This window comes from Anas acuta, chromosome 1, assembly GCF_963932015.1.
Source record: "Anas acuta chromosome 1, bAnaAcu1.1, whole genome shotgun sequence".
Taxonomy (NCBI): Eukaryota; Metazoa; Chordata; class Aves; order Anseriformes; family Anatidae; genus Anas; species Anas acuta.
In genome coordinates, this window is record NC_088979.1 from 17,947,862 (window position 1) to 17,966,074 (window position 18,213).

The 18,213-nt window shown below is 38.7% G+C and overlaps 1 protein-coding gene across 1 annotated transcript in view; it reads right to left on the reverse strand.

The window, feature by feature from the left end:
* Positions 1 to 5,045: 5,045 nt before the first annotated feature.
* The window catches only part of RDX (radixin), a 39,703-nt gene continuing 26,535 nt past the window's right edge, over positions 5,046 to 18,213 (reverse strand). The window contains exons 6-14 of the mRNA XM_068670729.1: positions 17,508 to 17,591; positions 16,876 to 17,022; positions 15,331 to 15,427; positions 14,532 to 14,695; positions 13,768 to 13,898; positions 10,846 to 11,006; positions 10,077 to 10,169; positions 8,432 to 8,674; positions 5,046 to 7,455 (exon numbers count right to left, since the gene is read on the reverse strand). Of these exons, the coding sequence (XP_068526830.1) occupies positions 7,291 to 7,455; positions 8,432 to 8,674; positions 10,077 to 10,169; positions 10,846 to 11,006; positions 13,768 to 13,898; positions 14,532 to 14,695; positions 15,331 to 15,427; positions 16,876 to 17,022; positions 17,508 to 17,591 (1,285 nt within the window). The 3' untranslated portion in view covers positions 5,046 to 7,290. The remainder of the gene's footprint in view (positions 7,456 to 8,431; positions 8,675 to 10,076; positions 10,170 to 10,845; positions 11,007 to 13,767; positions 13,899 to 14,531; positions 14,696 to 15,330; positions 15,428 to 16,875; positions 17,023 to 17,507; positions 17,592 to 18,213) is intronic.

Sequence of the window (18,213 nt, forward strand, 5' to 3'; positions counted from 1 at the left end):
ATGGATACAATAATCCACCACTGAAATATGACTGTAGAAAGACATACACGGTATTATTTTCTGCAATGCTCTTTGAAGAATCCAGCAAGTGCCAATAAATAAATAAATACTTTAAAAGCTCAGTGAATTTTACCAAAGTACTTTGCTACAATAAAGTGAGTTTGAGGAAAGGGTTACCTTGCCATTCGTAGCTGCCTGCCTCTCATTTTCACTTTGTGTTTGCTGTCTCTGTAGACTATGAAGTATTTCTTTTGGTAAGTCTTGGGGCTTCAACCTTTTTTACCCCACAATATTTTAAAATGAGTAATTAGGTCAGGGAATGAAGATCTTGCATAATTTGCATCCACACCGAAACAAAAGTTAATTGCATTAAAGCAAGCAAGGATATAAATTGAAATCTATTCTTCAGGTAAAGTAAATGCCACGAAACACCAGCAAGTTAAGCAAAATAACAGCATTAAGACAAGGTGAGAAGTGGGAACCAGTTCAGAGACTGGGAGAAGTGCTTATAAGAAAGTCACACAGATTGTATCGAAGTCACTGCCAGAAAGAAGGCTCTCCAGAATTTATTTTCATGGTCCAGTATGGAAATGAACAGGCAGGTAAAGGATCTCTTACCCCAGCCACACCTGCCACTGCTCCTTTAAACACACGGGCTGAAGAACAGCTGGGTAACGCCTCAAATGCAGCAGTGCTTATGTTACTGAGAGCTTCAGTTTCTACCCGAGTGACCTATAGATGATGTTTGAAGGCAGGCAGAAACTTAGACATGACTCCTTTATGTAACAGTCTGCAGGGAAGAGTCAGCTAGTCCGTGTATTTTCTTTTTAGGATTTTCACATCCTTGACAACTGCTGTGTTGAAGAAACACAAAGCCAGGGCACCGTGCAATTGCCCCTGGCAAAAATTGCCCTCGGTCCAGCCACACAGAGAAGCCACAGACCAGAATTAGACAAACAGAAATGTCTCTGCCACGTGCTCCCTTGCGAGTGTGACTAGGGTTAGGCTCAAAGTAGGCTCAAAGCCTCATGGGTATAAACACCGATTCACATCTTCCCCAATTTTCTGCATGTATTAATATATCTATTTTCTGACATTTTCTGTTCCCCAGAATGCTCCTGGCAATTATTATATAGTCACTATAGGTATTACTTTTAAAAGGTGGCATATAATAATTCGCCATGCATGCCTGATATTAAAGCTTGTAGCCTAAATTAATCCAGAGATCGTTGCAAGAAGCAGCAGCAGCAGTTCTAATTTCAGTACGATGAGTTAGTGTGATTTATTGAAAACAACCATGCAGGATCCCAAATGCTAAAGAAGAGAAAGAGCAGGAGCTGTGTTTTCAAAGGGTACAAAGAAGTGTGACTGGTACTTGAGCAGCATGACGGTTCCCTGATACGCTGGTTGTAAGAGAAGAGATCAAAGAATTTAAAACATGAATTAAAGCGAAGAAAAATTATCAAGAATAGGAAACAAAGTAGAAGCACAGATTAATGTTATAAAGATTTCTCAAGGCTTTTTTTTTTTTTTCTGATGCGTGAACAATCTTGCTATCCTATCCCAAATCCCTAAAATACTGAATCCGCTCACTCAAAACATAAAATTTGTTCCCTGTCACAAAGAGGAGGGCTGGATTTACCAGCCTATGCACTCTGGATGTTACCCGCACATCGGAGACTTACTGCGTTGACGATCGAAGTGCACTTGGCAGAAAAGTTTTCAGCTTCAGCCCCAATGCAAATGAACCTCTGGCATTACAACTGCAATTACCATATTCATAGAGATTAATTAATTAGATGTGCTGTTTAAATGAAAGTAAAGCTGGACTATTTCAACTCGTCATGATGATGTATTTTAAGAAAACATTTGACACGGAGTCAGCCTTTTACTAGAAGCTCGGCTTTGTAGAAAATCATTGGAATCGCAGATTAAGATTAAATCCTGTATAAAAAAGGAATTGATGTGAATAAGAAGTGTGAAAGCTGAGGCCACAGGGAGCTGTGAACTTGATATGAGAACCTGCAGAGTTCCGCGTGTGTGGTCACAGAGCCCGCCACGAGATCGCTGTCTCACATGGGTCCACGTGGGTTTCACATTGCTGGAACAAGCAACGGGGCAGCCAAAACCGTGGAGGTAGGAAGGCTCCAAGGCAAAACCATCAGACTGCAGAGGGTGCCTGCTGAAATGTAACGAGCTACACAGAGGGCAGGCTGGGTACGCCTGGTTTTAAAGAGCTCCGAGATCTTCCAGTGTTCAGCAAGAGGCCTCCTAAAGGCCTTCAGCTGAATGTTCAGGGAACAGCAAGCCCTTTGGTGTAAACAGGATGCTCTAAAATAAACAAGCAAAACAAAGCAATGCAAAACCAAAAACCGATGTCCTACCTCTGAGCTTGATGTCTTTTCACCTGATCCATTTATCCAGAGCACAAGGAACATTAACTCTGCACACAAGCATTAGGAAAATCTGCACCAAGCAGGGCACCTCCTTTCAAATGTGTTTCCATCTCCCCTGGTTTCTTCTGCTGCCTACCGCCTACTGCTGCGAACAGAAACTCTGACAAGTTATTTACAAAGGCCAATACAAGCACCTCACGGAATCCCAACAAGTCAAAATGTTTCATTTCCCTTTGCTAACTTTCTCTCACTATGAGCTATGTGGGCATAAGCTTCTTCTCCCTGCACATGTGGAATACCGCAGGCACTGCTGCAAGTATCGTGGTCTCTTACTGTCCAGAAACAGGATTGTTTAGGTTTGAGTTTTGAGGGGAAGTGTTTTTGTTTTTATTTTTATTTTAATCCTCTTTATTCACATTACCTGAGACATCTGTATTTGATAGTGTTGGCAATCTCTACTCATAAGGCAAAAAAAAGCAAAACAACTCAAAGTTTCACTGATCTCACTTCAAACACAAAGTTTATCAACTCCAAATCTGCAGAGAGTAAAGTGAATGCAAGCGACAGATTCCAACAATCAGAAGAAAAATCAGCTGGCCTGCGCCTACAGATCCGGACTCAGCTCTGTGGAGTGAGAAGTGCATCACTTTCTGATGAACCAGCTGCTGAATTTGCTAAGCAATGCTCAGAATCAATTTCTGGATGCTGCAAGAACAAACTGATGAGGCCTTGAAAATAAATCTGCCAGTTAAGGACCCTACCTCACCATGTGGCATTTCTTTTCTAACAGCCCCCTACCACTGTGAACTTTCACTATCACACCATCCCTCCCAGCCCTGAGATGCTGCTGGCAGGGTCCCCAAACTGCGAAACAACCCCGTCGTGTAAAACCCACCTGCTTGCAGACCAACAGGCTAGGCAGGAGGGGTGCTGCCTGGCCTGCCTGGGGGCAGAGCGGGCAGACACTAACCTGGGGGGCACCCACGGCAGCCAGAGCCATCCCCTTGCGCAGCTCCCAGGTGACAAACCAGCACAGCACCCCAGCTGGGAGGCAGCTCCACTCACCTCTAAGCACAGCTAGAAGAATTTGCTCAGACGTGTCAAAAAAGTATCAGTTTGTATGTCGATCCATTGACATTTACTATATTTTCCAAAAAATATCTTATTATCCAGATACATTATGTATGTTGTGCATATGGGATGGCTTCTAGTAAGAAGTGAGCACTGCATCAGGCTCTTTTGAAGGGAAGCTTTTCATTTTCTTGTGCTGACAACCCTACCCAGAAAACACCCTTATGAAGGTCAGTATCAGCCACCTCTTTCCATGGGAACACATCACCTTTGTTAAAAACCCCAGTTCTTGAAATTAATTTGAACAAGATATTTTGGATGATCCACACCTGAAGACATGGAAAATGCTTGGATAGAAGCTCCTTTTCAAAAGCAAAAGGTTTTTAACTGATCATTTTAATCTCTATGTTGTCACTGAGAGAGAGAGAGAGAAGTATCTTTGTAAGTTTAGTCTTCTGTTTAGAACAGCCCTCCTTTCTCCTCAGAGGTGGTTAAGCAAGTAACCTGAACAACCCTGGAGAACGTGTTCCAAGAAAGAGGCAAAAGTGCAATACTGCTTCCAAACTGTACTTAAAAATGCAGGCACAAGTTCTGTTACATTTTGGGCAAAATAAGTGGATTAAGAAACACGTACTTGAAGATCCAACTAACAGAAAATCCAAGTTTCGATGTGTACAGGGACCTATTTTAAAAAGACAGAATCTCTTTTACACTGAAGCATTCGAAGTGATTGTGTTAGTCTGGCCTTTAAATAGCGACACTTTTTTCCTCCATCTCAAGAGCATGTTTAAAGAAACCACTTACAGCACACTTACCTCCCCTTTCAAGCACAATATTCTGAGTTACATACCTACGGCAGAAGCTAGCAAATGAGAAACTTCAACTTAATCTCCAGCAGAAGGGGCTTAAAGAAGAAGAAAGTGTAAGCTAAAAACACAGAGTTAAAAGCATCAAGTACAAGTGTTTTAATTCATTATAATAATTCTACCATACAGAGTAACAAAACTGAACAGAACATCACCTGAGAGGAGGCCTCATTTATGTGAGAGCAGATTAATTTGTAGACTTATTTATGCAGGACTGCTCCTGCCCTTCTCCTAGTGCAGTAGAGGGGTGAGAAATTACAAACTTGCCATTACAGAAAACATGCAGCTATGCATGTGTTTGACAGCATTGTCTAAAATAATGTGTAATATCATAAAAAAGTTTGTTCTAATGTTTAAGACTTTGACTTAAAATTAAATTTCACTTATCCTGGGGCTAAGCAATATGTAGGCAGTGATTGAAAGTTCTTACATTATGTGGCCAAACCACCCTCAGCTCAGAAGGACCAATATGCTCTGACGTTTAAATCCCATTCTGAATCAACAATCACCACTGCTTTCTCCCAGCTGCCTGTGGCAATTTCACGAGTACCATTCTCTACGGACAATTTAATAATTTATTTTTAAATTTCGATTTGACCATCCTGTGAAACAAAAGACTGATTACCAACATTTGTACACTGCTCTGAAAAAAGCCTACTACAGTGCATTTAGTGACAGGAAAAAAATGTGCTTTAAATAACAACAATGGACCTCGGAGAAATTAACTGTATCTCTTTATTGTTAACCAATGAATGTTATCCAAAATAGTAGATGTAATTGTAGCTTAATTGTACAACACAAAACAGGATGCTAAAGGAAAAAGCATGTGGAAAATTACTTCACCAAGTAATCATTAAATGTATTCTTAGTACTTCTGCACCAGTAAGTGTTCCCAAATGCTGGTGACAGCAGCTATTACCACTTTGTTCATTGTGAAAATCCATAGTACAAATGGTTGTTCCTGGTTTTTAGAAAAAAAATCACACAGCTTTATAAATGGATCTAATCCATTTACCCCTATTCTATATACTGTAGATTTATGAACAGCAAACTTTACTGGTATTTTTCCCCAACACTGAACCTGATGTATCAACGGTAGTGCACACTTTCCAGGAAGAAAAAAGAACTCCTTGGAAGCACAGTGTTTCACCTGCTATGGCAAACTGTTCCAATACCTCGGAAATTTGCTCGTGCTTCAAAGTGTGAAGCCTGTGAAACAAGAACTGTTCTTACAATGCACCGCAAGCAGAAACACCAGCTTCCACCAAGCAGCATCTTGAAGCACGTGTACACCACCTGCGCATCAGTCCTCAAGGTTAATGAGATATGTTTAGCCCCACAAACCAAAAATATATTAATGTATCTTTATTTTATTTTCATGATGTCACCCCACATAGCCAACCTTTAACTGCAAAATAAAAAAAAAGCCTTAGTCGGACTGTTCATAAGAAAAATTAAACCTATTGTGCATGAAAAAAATGTTTAATAAAATGGCAAATTTTAATAGATAAGTGTAAATTTATGAGTGCATAATATCAAACAGAAAAGAGCTGAACCATCCTCAGAGAAAGCAGGGTTCTTCCATTGTACATATTTACTAGGCTACTGCAACAGAAGGAACAACTGCAACTCACGTTAACTGTGGTATCTCTAATGTTCATTTTCTAAGCAGGTTTCTCAAAGAAAAACACATGAAAAAAGGAGCAAGTCTCCTTCTCAAGAGAGAAAGGACTTAATGATTGACATCAGATATGACAATTACAATAACAGCTTCAATGAAAACTGAAGCTACGAATACTTTTACTCCAACTCTGGGAACTTTCATTTTTATTTGGAAACCTAAAACCAAATTAACTCATCAGCACCTTCTACACCCCTCCCAGAAGATAGTATACCAGTGACAGGTTACAGCTTTAAAAAACACACTATGTTTTTACAACTTAATCTCAACAAAAGGCAGTTAAATAGCATTTAGCACTGTAAATCCATCTTGAATTCAAAGAAAATCCTAGGAGTGAGGGCTCCTAGCATTTGTGATATGACTGAGTAGTGACAGTCAGTTTAAAGAGAGCTTTTTCCCTGGTGTTTGAAGGACCAGTCATCATGTATGTAGTAGTGAGGTAGGATACTGTCCCCTCCCTGGGACTGATGTTTTCATATGCTCCCTTGCCAGAAAGGTCCAGGTCTCCCTACTGCAAATAAAATAATTACAAGCAAATAGCTTACAAAGCTTTTTTTTATTATTATTATTATTATTTTATTTTGCTGCGTTAGAACATTTTGCGCATCTAAAATAATCACCTAGGCAAAGCAATACTTATTCAAGCCTATCCGCAGCCATGTGCTGCCCACAGGTAGTGTTCCATTTAAAAAAACATCTCCTGGAACTACCACCTGCCATCCAGACCTTTGTGAACAGGTAGGCAAAGAAAACCATCAATGATGACAGGACATGAAACACCAAAGAATTTGACTTGGGAGGGGAAAAAAAAGAAAAAAACGAAACTGAAAGTCAGTGATATCAAACTCTTAGTGGTGTAGCTACATTGGAAAATGTGTTTTCAAACTTCATCATACTGAAATAGTACCTATCCAGTTTAGGTTCAGCTCCATTATTCTTTCTATTTCTTAAGGTTCAAGCAGTATGTACACTTGTCAGTCAGTATATACTTCACATCAGTTTTCAAAGAAAAAAAATATAAAACAATAAAACTGGAGACGTGATGGGGAGGAAAAAATTGCTATTATTCTCCACACCCTCCCCCCGCAGAAGTTAGGATGACAGACTGCCTTACTGTTGAATAGCTTCCCATAAATTTGTCTTCTGACCACTGTAGTCACACTGGTATTAAGTGCTTTGGCAAAGTGGGGTGCAATCCATCAAATCTGCAAAGCCCTGCTTTTATCTCTGTTGGTGGTTCAGCTTTACGAGGAACATATATGCAAAATAACAGCTCTCACATTGCTTCAAACTCATCGATACGCTGCTTTGTATTGCCTTGTCGGATTTGTCGAAGTGTCTTGTACTTATCACGGCCTGCTTTAACATTCTCAGCATGAAGGACATCATTTTGTGTTTTCTTGGTTTCGTCTCTGGCTTGAGCCAACTCAGAACTTAAAGCCTGTTGAATAAAATATTTGCATTTGAGTGCTTTCACTAATCTTTTTAATGACTCTGGAATTTCTGATAACATCTATTTCGCAGCTTGGAATTTCTTGAACACCAACTAATGAAATACTTTCTGTAATGTTCAGTAACTAAAGTTGGGAGGTCTATCAGAAAGACTACAGAAGGAAGAGAAGAGCAGCAGCAGCACAGGATTCTTTCCTTACAGAAGGGTGAACATCAAACTAAAAAGGCCTCATACCCTAACATCTAAGAAAAGAGGGACCAGCAGGAAAAGGCAGCAGAATGATCTTATTTCTATTTCTGCTTGACTAAAGACAGCACAGTCATCTCCCTGATTCTGTCAGTGACTGTTCAAGCAGAAAAGATAAATTACCGAATCACACTACTAAGATACTGCTGCCAAAAAAAGAAGCAACTTCTCATTTATTTCCTTTCCAAACAGACATTTCGTAACTCAGCAAACTGTTACCACTGATATTAGATTATTATACTTTGAGAGATTCTTTTAGAGATAAAATAGCCTACAAGTAAATGCTTTTTTTCAGTGAATTAAGATTCATCCTAAATGGGCATACTTCAGTTTTTGCATTTACAAAGTCTGAGCAACTGCAAATAAACCCAAACACCATTAAGCATCTGTTCATACTGCTTAATTTCAGTAATTTAAAAAGGAAAGCATCATGTCTTAGCATTCGGTGTCCTGGGCATTAGAATAATTACTAGAAATCTTTACTGTCCAGCATAGTAACACTTCTGACAACATAGTAATACTTTTAAGCTATGAAGAAAAATCTTACATCCAGCCTTCCCCTTTCTTCTGCTGCTAGAGCACTATGAAGGATATTGGTTAAATAGTAATAAACCAAAAGAAGTGAGAGTGTTTTCATAACTTCAATGAGATTTTTGACAAATACAGAATGAAAACCCAAAGCCTGAAATATGTCGATGCAACTGTAAGTCTTCATTACCTGGAGCTGTTTCTTAACACGTTCGTTTTTCTGTGTTTCTGTTACCCGTTCTTCCTCACTCCTGTGATTCATGACACCATCAGAGGACAGCTCTGCGCTGGCTTCAGCATTGTTCTCATCATGTTCATCGTGTTCGTTCTCTGTTGGAGGAATAACTGGTGGGGGAGGAGGTGGAGGAGGAGCAGACATCACAGATTTCAGTTCTTCTTTGGTCTTTTCCAAGTCCTCCTGGGCTGCAAAAGCCTAAATAAAGTAAACATCGCTTAGCATCTTTAAAAATGATTTACAAATAGTCAGAAAATTAGAAATAAATATTTGAGCTGGTTTTAGATACATGGAAACCGCCTCTATAAATGACACAGGAAAAGCTTATATGCTGAAAGCTCTCAGAGAAAAACAAGGTAAAAGAGGTACGACTACAACCAGCTTTACTATAGGTCCCTTCAGTCCACCCATTTCCAGCAGTAGCCATAGAAGAGGGAGAGAAGAGTCAGAGACGGCAGGAATATATTGATTACAACTTTTCCAGCCTCCAGAAATTTGAGCCTCAGGGACTTCCTAAACAAAGGTGATGTCCTTGAATTTCATATTCAACCAGAACTTTTATAAGAAATTGTTCAATCACTTTCTGAACCTGTGTATACAGCTAGTATTCACAATCCACAGTCAATTACAAATTGTGACGAAATATTTTCACAGAATCACAGAGTGATAAGGATTGGCAAGGACCCCTGTAGGCCACCTGGTGCCAACCGTGCCCAAGCAGGGACACCCAGAGCAGGCTGCCCAGGCCCACGTCCAGGCGGCTTCTGGAGCTCCCCAAGGAGGAGACCCCACAGCCCCTCTGGGCAGCCTGTGCCAGGGCTCCGTCACCCGCCCAGCACAGCAGTGCTGCCTGGTGCTCAGAGGGAGCCTCCTGGGTGCCCGGCTGTGCCCATGGCCTCCTGTCCTGGCACTGGGCACCACTGAGCAGAGCCTGGCTCCGGCCTCTCTGCACCCTCCCGTCAGGGATTTAGGGACACGGATGAGATCCCCCTGAGCCTCCTCTTCTCCAGGCTGAGCAGCCCCAGCTCTCCCAGCCTCTGCTCACAGCTCCAGTGCCTTCATTGTCCTGGTGGCCCTGCCTTGGGCTCTCTCCAATGTGCCCAGGTCCCTCTGGTACTGCGGAGCCCAGAACTGGACCCAGCACTCCAGGTGTGACCTCACCAGTGCTGAAAATTTTACCTTAAACTGAATTTTTATTTAAACGATGGTCTCATTACATTTGATGGGCCTTTGTTCTAATTTTGGTTCCTCTTTTTCACCACCACTGATAGTGTTTTATACCTCTCTTGATGTGCTTCTTTTCCAGCACAAAGCTCCAATCTATTCCATTGCCACACATACAGAAGCCACTTCAAATCTTTGATCACACCTTTGTGGTGAGAATTCCCCCTCCCCCCTTTTATGTCTATCTACTACTAAGAGATGACATATAGAAGTGTAAACTGACTTCAGAAGACTGGAGAACAAAAACCTTTAAGAAAAGCTTCTCTGAAGCCTAAGGGAGTAACAGACCCAACCCCACGGACTTCCACTGGTATTCCTGCACTCATCTCCCTCAGTTTCTTTGAAGTTCTGACTTCACACAGCATGAGCTCATTACTTTGTGTTGCCATTCTGAGGCTTCCTCCTCTTTTTTTTTCTTGGCCTCCTCTAGAAGTGCAATCTTGGCAGTGAATTCAGCAAGTTCTGCTGCCTGAAACAAAAGCAAACAAAAAAATTAGTTCAATACTATTTTGGTTCTGCCTTTGACTATTTTCACGTTGAATCACAGCAGTTAGCCATCACTTCTATGCTATTCTAAGCAGAAATTTTAAACATACACGACAGAGGGAGAGAATCAGTAATTTGCCTGATAGGAATAAGACCAGAGACATACATACATACATACACACACACACGTGTATTTTCTGCACTTCCAAACTAGTTGGGAAATAAAGAGCTGCAGTTACAAATTGCCATTTGGCATTGTTTCAGTTTAGTACAGCTTTAAAGGTTCCACCAAAAACCTGGTGACTCTGGATCACATTCTCAGCCCTATCAAGCTACATCTTGCCTTCAGCATTGTGTGCTGACTTCGCAGACTTTTTGTTTTTTAACCATTTTATAGTTGAAAAATACTCAATACTCTCCTAAAATTCGTGCCTCTCAGTTAGTACGTGCAAATCTTCAAACAGAAGCCATCTAGCACAGAATATAAGGCAATGCTGCAAAATCTAACATAAGGGTTTTATTATTATTTTATACTAAGTCCCACAACAATCTGTAACAAAGCATAGAGCATTTCACACAGTTGTCCATTTTTCAAAATAGATGTAACCAAAATCAACTGTATTTTTCCATTTGTTCAATGTAGGGTTAGAGATTCTTACTAGTTGCTCCTGGTTCTTCATTTGATCAGCTGCCTGCTTGGCTAGAGCAGCTTTAGCTTCTTCAGCTGCTCGACGCTCTTTTTCCAGGCGCTCTGCTTCTTCTTTTGCACGCTTTCGTTCTTGATCCAGTTCTAGAGCTCTTCTAGTCTGTTCCTCTAGCTCTGCCATAGGGAAAGTTTGCAGACAATACATGGTTACTTAACTCCTACTCATACTAACACAGATAACAGCCGCAACACTCAAAGATAGAAAACTGACAAAGATTTACAAGGCTGCCTCAAGTTAGCCTGACTGAAGCCAAGAAGAGTTATCACATTCCCCAGAGCTACACTCCAAGTCTGATTTTTATTCTCCGTTTGAAACATATGTTGGCTATATTTCATCTCACTTGACTGACAGCCCAATGTTTCAGAAAAGTATCAACTCATCTTTATTAATTTAGTTCTATCACTAAATGTATACTCCCTCTCATTTGTGTGAGAAGTTTTTATACACAATAAATCATTCTGTTGCCATAAAAAGGCCAGAAAATCACCTACTCCATTAAAATGCTTCAAACAGTAACTGCAACTGACAATTTAGGCATGCACCTCCAAAGTGACCCACTGGAGAGGTCAAAGAACAGAGCCAACTTCAGAAAGATGCTAAGAGGAGAACCTTAAATCAAGGAAGGGGTAATAGTTGTCTAGCTGCCTGGTTAGCAAGACATTACAAGCTAACGGGCAAAAACCTGATATAAGAGAAACAGGAAGAAACAACAACCTACCAATTCTGTAATTTCAAAGGAAGATTTGCACAGGGAACTTTGGTTTTTCTGATAACCCAAATCTGAAGGCCAGAATCAGGGGCACAGCATTACAAATATGCTGAGTTGCATAAATGCAGTACTTACAAGATGAAATAAAATGCATGAACATTTAAAAATACTATTCAAAAGGACAAAGTCTTCCAGTGCAGATGGAAAACACTTAACTACCGTATCAACTACAGAACAAAGGCACCATTCATATAAACACTAGTCCATATAGGAAAAGAAGGCTAAGGACTACTAACACATGACCATTATGTACTGTATCGGAAAAGAAATTATGTCCTATTAAATTTACCAGAATATAAAATAATTTGTTCAGAATCATGGAATTGCTTTTTGAAGGTCGAATATGCTGTTTAACTCAATATAATGAGACAATTCCAGGCAAAAAAAAAAAAAAAAAAAAAGATTCCTCTCCCTGAATGGCACAGACACACTCTGAACAAAGTTAAACTTTGTAAGTTTTCTTCGCTAACACAGCTCTCAAGAACTCTAACCTCCAGTATAATTCCTGTCAAGTTCTCCAAAAATTAATGTTTGTGACATGCTTAACACCAATTCTGATGTCCTGTCTTTGGAACATGACCTTCAAGTCAGAGTAGCTCTGGACACAGTGCTTATTTTCAAGGTTCCCTGATGTCTATACTTTCACAAAAAAATATTTCAGCTGACATTTTCCCTGCTGAACATTCTGCCCAGGATTGCTTTTTTGTTCATTTAAAATTTAGACCCAAACATGGGATTTTTTATTTTTTTTTTTAATAAAGGAAACATGAAACTTATTTCACCAGATCATCAAAAAACCCAGAACACAAAGCCCACAGAATGAAAAGGTTTTAACCTTTTCTCAGAGCAGCTCTGTCATACTCGAATTTAAGCAAGGGCTGGAATGTGCAGAGGGCACCCGTTACATCAACAGCAGTGCCTTTTCAGTGCCTGGTGAAAAGTTGCTGGGTTTAGTCAAATTACAGACGTACACACATCTTTCAAGGACTTGTGAGGCGTACCAGCTGCTCACTGCTGTTTACTGAAAATGTGCCTGTGGGTTTTTTGTTTTTTTTTTTTTACTAGCAGAAGGGCAAACACCTGACGTCAGCAGTTGATTTAGTGATGGAGACACAATAATATGACAGTCAGGTGAGCTGCTCACCGTGCTGATGCTGCTGGTTACTTCCATGATACGAGGCAAAACAGCACCAGGAGATGCTACCAAGCACTGGAACTCACTATCCACACAATTAAACCTTCACAGTCACCCTGACGCTGTGATGTCCTGGGCTAAAAACCTCTCCTTTGAACAATTCCAAAGCCCAGCTTGTATGTCAGCTGCCTGGGTGTGTCCAGCCTGTTCTGCACTGAAATACTTAAAAGTATGGAGGTAGAGCTGTAGCTCACAGAACAGTGCCAGGCACATGCGATTTATTTGCAAAGATGTAGCCAGAGATTCTCTTTATCACACTTGAAGACACCAGAAGTGTGATACAGTCAACAGAAGAGAGAACGGAACTTTTATGAATATGAACCAAACCTTAAGCAGAAAAAGAGTATGGAAAGCAGCTGAGGCACAGACTGTACAGAGTAGTTCAACACAAAGAACCACAATAATTCACTAAACATAGCTTATTCACTAAAATCTGGTAAGATTTTAGGTTTTAAAATTCTCAAATCTTACAAGGGAATGGGAAAACAAAGGGCTAAGGAACTTTTCATCTAAAAGTTCAATTCAACAAAATCCTAGAGGAATTACTTTGAATCTTCACTCACCCCCCCGCCTCCAGCCTCACGTTTTCAGCATGCCAAGTACTTCACAGGTTGAAAGTAAACTATATATTCATTAACTTCCATTTTATTAAAAAAATACTTGCTAAAATCAGAAATTACTTTCATATGATGCACACATACCTACACCCCAACTTTCAGCTTTTAACATTGAAAAGAAGAACAGCTCTTCTCAAATCAAATCATAAACATACCAGTAAGTCTTGCTGTTATTAAAATAAGTTGGAAAAAAAAAAAAACACACAAAAACATACACCAAGAGAACTGTGGAACCTCACTACCCAAATGAACTAAACAGTGTAATCAGCTATAACAAATCCAGGAGAGCTCACCTTTCTGAGCTTTCATTGTTTGCTCTTCAATTTGTCTTAAGCGTTCCATTAATTCTTCCTTTTCACGCTCTATTCTTTCCTTTTCCTTTTCTGCTATCTCCCTTTTCTTCTTCTCATTTTCTAGCTGTGCCCTGAAAATAATACAAACTTTTTTTAACCTCAAGCAGATTAAATTCTACTCTTAGGATTGTGGTAGCATATTATTTTAGTTTACTCAGCTAGTACAGAAGTACATAATTCTAAATGTTTTGAATTCATTTTACAGTACAAACAGAGGAACCAAGTTTCATTATTTCAAAATGCTGTACAGAAAAAGAATTTAGAACAAGAATTGCCTAGCAACCTTGGTTATGGCTCAGCCAGATAAATCCAAAACTAGTTACATTTTTACACAACTGATGTTTCATCTGGGCTAGAAATAGCAACCGTCTTTATTTTTAGAGTATACAAAAGGTAAATCACTATATTCTTCACTGAACTTGCTTTAACGGTTCACCTGTAGAGGATAAAAGTCCCTAAGAATCAAGCAACAGAGACTTAAAACTGTTTCACAAAAAGACTTAATGAGAAACAACGGTACAGCTACTATTACTATGCTGAAAGCTCAACAAGGAGACGGCTTTCTATTAAGACAGGTGAACCATGTTACAGAAAGAAAAGCAGACATCCTTTCTAGAATGCTAGGATGCCTGCTATTCTATGACTTAGTTTTCTTAAAAGGATAGAAGAATTTTTCTTCCATTTCATGAAAGTTTGTTAATTACCTTTCCAATTGTTTCTGATGTTTCTCCTCTCTAGCTTGGGCCTTCATCTGTTGCACTTCAATTGTATCAGGTTTCCTCCTCCTCATGTACAATTCATGATTTCCCATACACAGTGCCAAAATCCTCTTGTTAATTCTCAGACGAGGTGCATAAAAAACAAAATCCTAGAAAAATAATTGCAGCATATCCATTAAACACTCAGTTGTGATGAGACTCAAAGTATCACCGCAGACCTGCAATTGTTAAATTTAAATTTACAAACATTTTGACATTTCTCCTGTGAGCAATTCAACACATTAAGCCTATAAACCTAGTTACTGCAAGGAACCTGCAAGATAAATTCAAAATCCTATCTGGTTTCCTCTACGTAGAGATTAGCCATTTTACCCAACATTATTTATTTCAACTTCTAAATGTAACACTATTCTCTACTCTATTTCAGTAAGTTAATGTTTAGCCCCAGAGGTTCATGAAACGTGCCACTATAATGCAAGCAAAAAAAAAAAAGAGGGTAGAGGGATTTTTAGCATGCTACAATGCAGCTTTTCAATTCATCATAAAACGTTAGTTGGTTTAAAAACGAAAAGGAGAAAAGAAGAAGAAATCTTATCAGACTGTCAGCCAGAATGAAGAGAAGGAAAATAAGCATACCAAACTTCACAATTAAGACTTGTTATTGATTACCAACACGAAAAATAAATGCCATACAAATATTTACACTTGCCACAGTGCCAGAGCAGGCCCCTTAAGGCTTAAAACTCTTGATATACAAAGGCATGCTATTCTACAGAGTACTTACAGGGGCCTTTTTGTCAATTGGCTTTATGACAAACTTTTTGTCATTAAAAGAGATGTTTCTTATTTCACTCCATGGAAAACCAATCTTGGGTGTCAACCTTCAAAGAGAAAAAGTTCTCATTAAAAGAAGTGCATTTCATTTACATCCAGTAATGCAGAAGGCTTAATTTTGTACTGTTTTGACTGCCACACAATCACACGCACAACAGTTTAAGGACATTTTGGAAGACAATTCCATATACTATTACATGCCCATCAAATTAATGTTTCATATTAATGCAGCACTTCAACAGGAGGAATTCAGAAATTTCAACTGGATACTTCTTCTGCTATCATTAAATACATGCTAAACATCACAATCTCACACTGATTCTTTAGAAATCATTAATAATTTCCCCTTCAGTAGGAAGGGTACCTGTTTTGATGAGCATATACTCTTAGAAAAGTCTGACATCCCAAAGACTAAGATTAAATTAGCCTTCAGTAATGCTGCACTTTGTTTTTAATTTAGCTCTAAGACACGTTCTTACATTCCCAAAGTTCAAACTGAATTTCATCCACTTGCGTTTTAAGCAGAATTAAGTTCCGGAACAGTTCCAATGCTTTGCACCAACTGCCTAACTAAATATTTTTCTCCATGGGCACAAAAAGGTTTTTTTCGGTTTATACTAACTACAAATACTTAAAGATGTTTAAACATTTGATTGCTAACTATCAGGAGTAAAATAATTCCAAAAATTAGCTGATCATTCAATCTGATCTGAACATTTCCTGAGTGTTTTCTTCATCTTTCAGGAGTTATGTTGCCATCTAATGGCAATTAAGGCTTACAGAATTTTGTTAGGGAGTATATACATCAGAGAGCATGAAATTACAGTTCAGCTGACAGCTCTTATCTGGTGTTGATACATCATGTTTTACTTCAAATCACTCTGGAAGTACTGTTAACATCAGATACTAATAATAGAAGTGTCTGGAAAGAAACAAAAGAATGAGTCTGTTCTTCATTTTTAAGACTCCTAAGCTTTGCACATTTTAGCTTTATCCACCTTCAAATAGGAAAGAATTTGATCTCTTTATCAGAATCCAAGATCCATCTGTTTTCCCTGATATCTAAAAGGTTTCGTTTTTAGAACATTAAAAAACTTTGGTATCTAACAGCTCTAATCCTAATAGTCGTTTTTGCAAAATGTTTCTCAGACATATTGCTCAGCTTTTTGGTGTCCTTTTCACTCTGACTGAAACTAAAGACTTGAGAGAGTGAGAAGTACAGAAAGAACCCATATAAAAATGCTCAAGCTATCATAAATTTATGTTGCTAAATATGGATGTAGGTTTACACAGAACTGTTCTGCCATTCCCTGCTTTTGCATTGCTATTTCTTCTTTAATATTCAAACATTTCAGCAGATATTTTCTGTTACATAGATTAGAAAATCTTTGAGAATCTGTTTTGCTGATGTTCCTGAAACAGGATAAGCTATTTTTTGTATAATCTCACATAGGATTTCCAAGGACAGAATGGAAAATGAGTATTAGCCACTTACTTGTCATCGTGTTCATAAATATTCAAACCCAAAGCATCAACTCCTAACCACAACTCAGTTCCTTTTTTATTCTTTATTTCAAAATAGTTGACTCCATACATTTCCAAATCTTGTGCTATCTTAAGGTATTCCATCATAGAATCTTCCCTGATGAAAAGAGGAGAAACAAATGTAAACACAGTGTGGACAAATCAAAAGTACACTGTAAGAATAAGGGAACTGCAGAGTAACTAGCGTGATATTTAGTTAAGCACCAAACCTCCCTTCCTTGAAATTCACATCTACATTGATTTAGGTACTTGTAGAGGTGGACACCCTAATACTCAAGTACAGTTTAAATAACTGCACTCTGTATTTTCAGACTGTGGACTAATAAAATATTAAATATATTTTAGAGGTAGGCAACTGCAGACAAAAGCAGTTGACAGCCTTACCAGAAATCATGTAGGTAACCAATAATCCAACTGGAAACTCAACTCTGACCTAAGCTTTTGTGGAAGTTTTTGATAACTGGCTATACCAGCCAGAAGAGAATAAGAAAGACGTTTCCAAGCAAAAATAGCACCTCAAAATACATTCTAATAATAATAATAATGAAGTCCTAAAAGGTCTTGGAACATTTAAGCAATTACCTTAGCATTCCCCTGTGCTCTTCGTGCCAGTTCTGTATTCTTTCTTCCCACTGTTCTTTTGTCAGTTTGTGCTGTTCTAATACTCTGTGAATAGAAATTGTTATTAAATTACACTGGCAACCTTTTTTTTTTTTTTTAAACCTTGTGGACTAACACATGCTTTAACTGAGTAAGTTTAAACATTACTTCCTATATACTCACCTTTTTAACCCAGACCCCGAAGTTTTGAATTTTAAAAAATACGTATTTTAAAATAGTGTGAACTCAGTTCTTTTTTCATTGTATTCTACTCTTTGAATTATAAGTGACAGCATGGCATGTCTCAACTTTCAGTAAAGCCATAAAGCGTAATGCTGGAACTCCCCAAAACACAAACCTATAAAATCCTCACAGAACAATACCACAGATTACTCTCTATATATTCCCAGACACATTCAAGCTTTCATTCTGCTGTCATTTGGAAGAAAACATAGCACATTTAAACAAATCAGCAGGCTACATTTGTGGTTTTTTTTTGTTTTTAAATCTACTAAAATCAGTAGCAAAGCAGTTTCAGGAATTTGATTATAGAGAACTACAGCAGGCTGCAATGATGGAGATATATTTTGACCTACCCAGAACTTGTAACGTACGACTGCAGTAAGAAATCAAATGTGTATGGTAACTTTTTACGCTTTTACTCTATGTGGCTAGTTTCTCAAGCATT